Source organism: Vigna radiata, unplaced genomic scaffold (genome assembly GCF_000741045.1).
Source record: "Vigna radiata var. radiata cultivar VC1973A unplaced genomic scaffold, Vradiata_ver6 scaffold_7, whole genome shotgun sequence".
NCBI classification, from domain to species: Eukaryota; Viridiplantae; Streptophyta; class Magnoliopsida; order Fabales; family Fabaceae; genus Vigna; species Vigna radiata.
Window position 1 is genome coordinate 4,745,073 of NW_014543262.1, and position 6,425 is coordinate 4,751,497.

At 36.7% G+C, this 6,425-nt stretch overlaps 1 protein-coding gene across 2 annotated transcripts; it reads right to left on the reverse strand.

Moving 5' to 3' along the window:
* Window positions 1-794: 794 nt before the first annotated feature.
* On the reverse strand, window positions 795-6,425 carry LOC106753692. Of its 2 annotated transcripts, XM_014635546.2 has the most exons (13): window positions 6,104-6,425; window positions 5,754-5,892; window positions 5,500-5,636; window positions 5,191-5,392; window positions 4,866-5,104; window positions 4,628-4,739; window positions 4,398-4,542; window positions 4,058-4,200; window positions 3,427-3,599; window positions 2,919-3,305; window positions 2,790-2,845; window positions 2,402-2,604; window positions 795-2,282 (listed from the first exon to the last, which is right to left on the reverse strand). In XM_014635546.2, exons 1-13 carry the CDS (start codon window positions 6,335-6,337, stop codon window positions 994-996), a joined length of 3,459 nt encoding a protein of 1,152 aa, XP_014491032.1. In that variant the 5' UTR covers window positions 6,338-6,425; the 3' UTR covers window positions 795-993. The 2 variants fall into 2 exon arrangements, with proteins under 2 accessions (XP_014491032.1, XP_022633444.1); XM_022777723.1 differs by lacking the exons at window positions 5,754-5,892; window positions 6,104-6,425 and having other exon boundaries at window positions 5,191-5,382; window positions 5,500-5,613.

A 6,425-nucleotide genomic window follows, 5' to 3' on the forward strand; every position in this document is an offset into this window, starting at 1 on the left:
ATTATATTCTGTTTATATTCTATTGGGATTATATCAGTTTAAGGTCTATAAATAGAGAGTCAGGGCCACAAGCCAGGTATCTTCGAATCATCTTCCAATCATACTTCATTCACATTCAACTCATATTCTCAAATACTCAAATAGTGAAAACCCTTCACGAATATTCAATTAAGAACTGAGGTTCTTCCATCACACGCCTGACTTGGGCGTCGGAGTGCCTTTTGCAGGTACCTCCCCCTCCGGTTAAAGATCGAAGTCCACCGAACGGTCAAGGCTGAAGGTGTGCGAGCGGACAAGATCCAAGAAAAGAGAGCGATCTAGTCAATCCAAGCGCCAAAAAGAAGGAAGGCCACGTCATCCAGGATAGCGTCTCGGTCCCCAAAAATTATCACCGAAACATTGATTGAATATTTAGTGAAGGGTTTTCACTATTTGAGTATTTGAGAATATGAGTTGAATGTGAATGAAGTATGATTGGAAGATGATTCGAAGATACCTGACTTGTGGCCCTGACTCTCTATTTATAGACCTTAAACTGATATAATCCCAATAGAATGTAAACATAATATAATATAAACACACTTACTTGAAAATCTTATTAATATCTTTAAATAGATATTCTTGATTATTTTATATCTTTAATAAGATATATCGTAACCGTTTGGCCTTGATATCATACTATACAATATATATATATATATATATATATATATATATATATATATATGATTGCCCTATTTTAGAAATTAGAATAGCTGCTATTTATAGGTGTTTTTATGGATGATATCACCATCAATGAAAGACAGAAAAAGCAGAAATGTCGACACATGTGAGTCATTTAAAATTGATTAGAAGCAAGTTAAGGTCACTGAAACTAAAGAAGAAACTATACAAATAGTGATTCTCTAAACAAAACAGCAATTTGAAGTAATGTGCATTGTCCAAAATCTTCTGAAATAGGATGTGGTGTTATATGACCCCTTTGGGATAGTGTTAGTAATATCTTCGCTTTGGATTACCCAAAGAGATTTCACCTGATGAATGTTGCTCACCTGAAGTGTAGCTGGTGCTTGCTTCATCAACCCTCGTATCCCCAGAGAAGCTAGCTTTTGCAAGCTCCCTTAACATCTTTAGCTCTTTTCTAAGCCCAGCCTTGTGCCCCTTTAGCCACTTACCTTCCACTTCAATATGAGAGCTTGCACCTATCTCTAAGGTTGTAGGATTTGTTCTTTCAATGACATTGTGGCTGGGTGTGCTTGGACTTTGCACAGGGACTACAGTTGCAGTCATGGCACTAATTGGATCCATATATCCATTTCTGTTTCTTCTCTCAAATTCTGTCCCTGAACCTATAGGATTGACTGAAAGCTGGTCTGTTTCTGGTTGGGAGAATGTGGGTACAACACTAGACCAATGCTTGCTTGGAAGAAAAGGCAGGATGAGTCCCTTGGCTGCAAACTTTAATCCATGTCTCAAAGTGTTATTCTGAGATTTTGAGAGTTTCAATAGGGTATTTACCATAGCATACCATTGGTTGGTGAGCTGAGCAATGAAGGTAAACAGCAGAAGAAACAGAATGACCAATTCCGAAATTATGTCTTCAACTGAGTTTGAACCATTCTGTAGGATTAAAATAGCAAACACACCTACCTCACACAAGAGAGAAATACCTTCCACAACCTGTACACTTCTACTGATGTATGGTTTGGTGGTAAACAGATAAATGAATTGTATTGATGTGATTATCAAAGCGAAAAGGCTTTTATTTGAATTTTCTGAAGGGTAAGCTACTGATATTATTCCCAAACCAACTCTTCTTAGTAAGTCAAGGATGATATAGGATGCTCTAATGCAGCCCAGTACCCTCTTGAATTCAGAGATTTTTATTTCCTCATTGCTGTCTTCTGAACTCACTGTCTTCGTTCTTGTGATCTCACTTTGGCCACTTTCAGTCCACTTGGTTAGCCTATTTGATTCATTTTGATGGCCTAAAATGAATACTGGAGGACCCTTCCAATCATCAAATAGAATTCCAAAGCGTGAAAGGAAAGAGGAAGGTAGTCCATTCCTGTCAAACCATTTGCCAGTAGCAGGCCTCCCACTAAAAAAGAACAACAATTTTCTGTGCCATTTTTCTTCATTTGTTACTTGATTGCATTCATTGTATTGGGCAAAACTTCCAGAGTAGATTGCAATATTAAGAAATAGAAATACTGATGAGATGAATGCTACAGGGACTGCTAGCAACAACACCCCAGTAATGATTCCCCCTGTTGTGCCACCTGCATATAAATGTAGTCTCAAGGGATGAAATAAGTTTACACATGAATCTATACTCATAAAATGTTTTAATCTTATAATTTAGATGACTGGAATAGACATGTTATAACAAGTTGCTTACCTTTTATTACAAATGTCGATGCCTGAGAAAGACAAGGTAGCATGAGAATCAGAAGAAATAGCTGAAACCTGGGGACTGCTAACCTGCCTTGAGGTGGTCTCCCTGTCCTCTGTCTTAGGAAGAATAAAATGAACAAATGAACTAAAAGTAAACATCCTCCTCCGACACCAAGCCAGAATAAGTTCATCTCCATGTCCTGCCACCTGTTTATAAGAAAAGAGATCTCAAATGTTCTTAAAAATCCTGCAAATTCCAAAACTTATTTTTCCTGTCAGCGATGAACACAATCATCGAGTCCAAGTCCTTTATAAGTGACCATGTTCCGTGTGTGAGTGAATGTCTTGAGTCTAATAATGTTTAAACATAAAAAGAGTGTGAGGATAACTACCCTTTGTAACTCTCCATTCCTTTGATGACGTTGCTAGCAGACAATGGTTCTCCTCTCTACAAGGCAGTTGAATCAGTTGCAAACAAGTGTCTATTCACATACTTCTTTCAAAGTTGATGTTAAACTCACCAAGAAATAAGTGAAATATTCGACTGAATTGAGAGGTAGACCATACAGTGTACTTGTCTTACTTATATCGTGCTGATTATGAAGCCGACCATATTTGGTGGTATTTTCAGATTGAAATGATAGCTTGTGATCAACATAAGACAAGTTCATTAAGTCACTATGTTGTTGGTCTTTGTTGTAAGAATGTTCTCCTGAATACAGGCCATTCCTTCTCACTTCGAGTTTCTCTCTTTCACAGACAGAAGACCAAGTGTCATAATTTTTCCAGGGAAGCTTGTGATGAGGTATGAGCCACCACAGACCTCTTGTTGTCTCAGAGTATTTGATATACTGATTTGTTGAAAACCAACTTGTGAGGGCAAAGACTTGCAGGTGGCCAACCATTCCCTGAAAAAGGTTCCAAATGTTTAAGATAGCCCTTGCAAATAGATGAAGTATGCGTTACAAAAACTCTAAGAAATTGAAAAAAGAATTGTTTGTAGTACCATACATTAGTTTCTTTACTTACTTGTAGGTTAATGGATGGATTGGAAACAGGACTGCTTGTACCTCCCAAAGCAAGAATGCTTAATGCTTCTAAATTTGCTGAGGAAAGTGAAACCATAGCAGCTACCAACGATGTTGCTATTGTTCCAGCATTAATAAAAGAGTACAGTGCAATGGATATTGCAGGGGTGGAATCTAAAGATACGAGATTAGAGTTTGAGTAAAAAACACAGCGAGCAAGCATAAGTCTATGCACGTTCACTCTAATAATATTATGAAATTCTGCTTTATTATCATATCTTTCATGCTTAAATTTGGTCAGTCGAAAAGGAGGAAAAGGGGGGGAAAGTTGAATAATATATGATCTGATTATATGAAATGTGTATTAGATACAAATAAATAGCATGTATTTCTGCTATTAACTTAGGTAAATACGAATTTTACTTAAGTTTTGAATCGATTCTCACTGGTTTTGAATTAGTAAATATCTTGGTTTAAATGGGCTAGACAAGTGACAGTTCACCGATTCTCAGCATCATTCATTGATGCTTTGGTAAACAATTCACATTTGATTTTTGAATAATAAAAAGGGAAGTATAATATAATAGCCATTTATGATAAGAAACAAATAGAAGGAAAAGAGATATTCATACAATGCTTGATATCAAGCTGGTTAGATGCCAAATTTTCATTTCCTGATATATCAGTTACCTTCCCTGCAGGAATGGTAACTGACACCTCCTTTGTCACTGCCTGGACACTCAATGAGTATAAAGCCCTTGATAGTTCCTTAAACCTGCATGAAACAAACAAAGTTTAGATGTTTTACATTATTTAAACCATTAATGAAATATAATGTTAATAAACTTTATGTGTTGAGACATTATGCAAAGACAGTAATATAATGTTCATAACTGCACTTTATGTGTTGAGCCATTATGCAAAAACTATCTGTAGTCAATACTACGCTTATTGCTAGTTTGCTACACCTGCCTTGTCAATCTTCCCCCAGAGATTTCTACAGTAGATGCCCCAAAATCAAATACTGGTTTCGTGAACTCAGCAATTATGTTGATGTTGAAATCCCTTGTTTCAGTGAGAGAGCTAGTCCTTAGTACCACCTTGGGTTTCATGGAATCTACAGAAAATATTAGGATTTGGTTTAAAGTTTAAGTTATTAAGAGAAATAATTATTGATAGGGCAAGTACAGATTATAGCATACCATAAAGGAATGTAATAGGAGCAACAGGAGAGAGAGGAGTGCCTGTCCTGCCAAGTATGGATGCAGCTTGTAATTCAACTGTGATAATCTCAGTTCTTGACGTGTTCTTGAGCTACAAAACAAGGCTAATTAATAAAAAGGAATGAAATATTAAGAATTTTTCAATTCCTATTGACTTCTACCAGTGTTCATGGTAAGAAAACTGCATAAGTATATCAAACAATACTTTCTCTCTTACTTCAAAACTAAATCTGCGGGCTCCATTGCTTCTACCATGGAGAGGAGTTAAAACACCAGAGTTAACATGTAGTGCATTTAGAATTTGTTTAGTTGAGTTTCTTATAGGAATGCTGAAGTCCAAGAAAATTATCAGGTCTTCTGGTTTGCTTGTTGCAACTACTGTTCTTGGGATACCGTTAATTTTCAACTCATAAGATGGAACAGATGTCCAAAAGTCCACCATCACCGGTCTTCTATCTAAGACAAACCATTTGAATGTATGAGTGCCCTTAAAAATACTCTTTTGTTCATAACAGATTTGAAAATGGAAATCAGAACCTCACCAAAATGAATAGTCAAAGTAGAATCATTGGTCCTTGTGAACCAATTTCCAGCCTGGTCAGCGCAAGTATTCTCCGCCATTGTGATTACTACACGCCCATAAGTAACCTTTGAGGAGATAATCACTTCAAGGCTGTATTTGGTTCCTGATCTGATAGTTTGTAAAGAAGATGCATCCACTTGGGCAGGACCAGCTACCATAATCTTGCATGTTAAACCACAGTGAAAATGTTGTCAACGTTTTCAAGGAAAATTATATAGCAAATCATAGGTACTTTTAACACAATGTTCATCATTAGAAATGAACTTACATCACAATTTGATGAGTTCATGCAATGAAATCCTCCTAGTCCAGTGCACGGTTCACTGAATGTGACATCAATTGCTATCCTTTGTCCATTTGTATGGGTCTGTTTACTAGTAATGGCAGCAGTTGGTGGTATTGTATCTGTTCAGTGAAAAGAAAATCATTACCAAAACCCCAAAGGGATTTACTGAAGTTTAGTATCATTACCAGAGAATCAGACTTAATGGGGTGATAAGGAAGGAAAGGAATTGAGCTCACCAATGAACCATGAGTAAAGTGATGAATTTCTTTCTCCTTTGTTTGTACTGACATTGAGAAGAAAGCTATGCTCATGATTTAGAGTTAAGTTGGTTAGCACAATGCCATTATCCTGGCAAGGGTAAACTTTGCCATCAAGCTGTCAAGCAAAATAGACTGAACATCAACAAACTTATTTCACACTTCAATAGCAAATAAAAGTACACATTTCATAGCCAAATCAAAAGTATACATGGATCAAAACAAAATGTGCTACTAGTGTACTATAGTAAACCATGTCCATGCAAACCATTCACTCAAAGATAAACTTACAAAGGAATATAAAAATGGTGTGAAGAGGAATTTCATACCTGACATGAAAATGAGCAGGTGTTTCTCTTACATGCATTGGAACCATCCAACCCCCCAACTAGATACTGAAAAACTGCATTGGGAGACCTAGACCGAGGTGGAGGAAAACGCTTGAAATAAACCAGAAGTGTTGATTCAGCAGAGATAAAGAAGACAGCGAGCATCATCAATGCAACACAAGCAGAAAGCTTAAGAGAGTTGAGTGTAGCCATAGTACAAGGTGATGTTAGCATAACATTGAAAGAGAAAATAATGAGAAGAAAAGCATAAAGAGGAGGAGTTGAGGGTGTAGGTAAGACAACATAATGCAGTTGGTTGCAC

Excerpts from the sequence above, each read along its gene's own strand:
- LOC106753692 (XM_014635546.2), bottom strand. The coding sequence starts at position 6,337 with ATGCTAACATCACCTTGTACTATGGCTACACTCAACTCTCTTAAGCTT. Across the intron at positions 4,543-4,627 it reads TCCTATTACATTCCTTTATG|ATTCCATGAAACCCAAGGTG; the intron begins GTATGCTATAAT and ends TATTTTCTGTAG. Across the intron at positions 2,846-2,918 it reads AATATTTCACTTATTTCTTG|AGAGGAGAACCATTGTCTGC; the intron begins GTGAGTTTAACA and ends ACTGCCTTGTAG.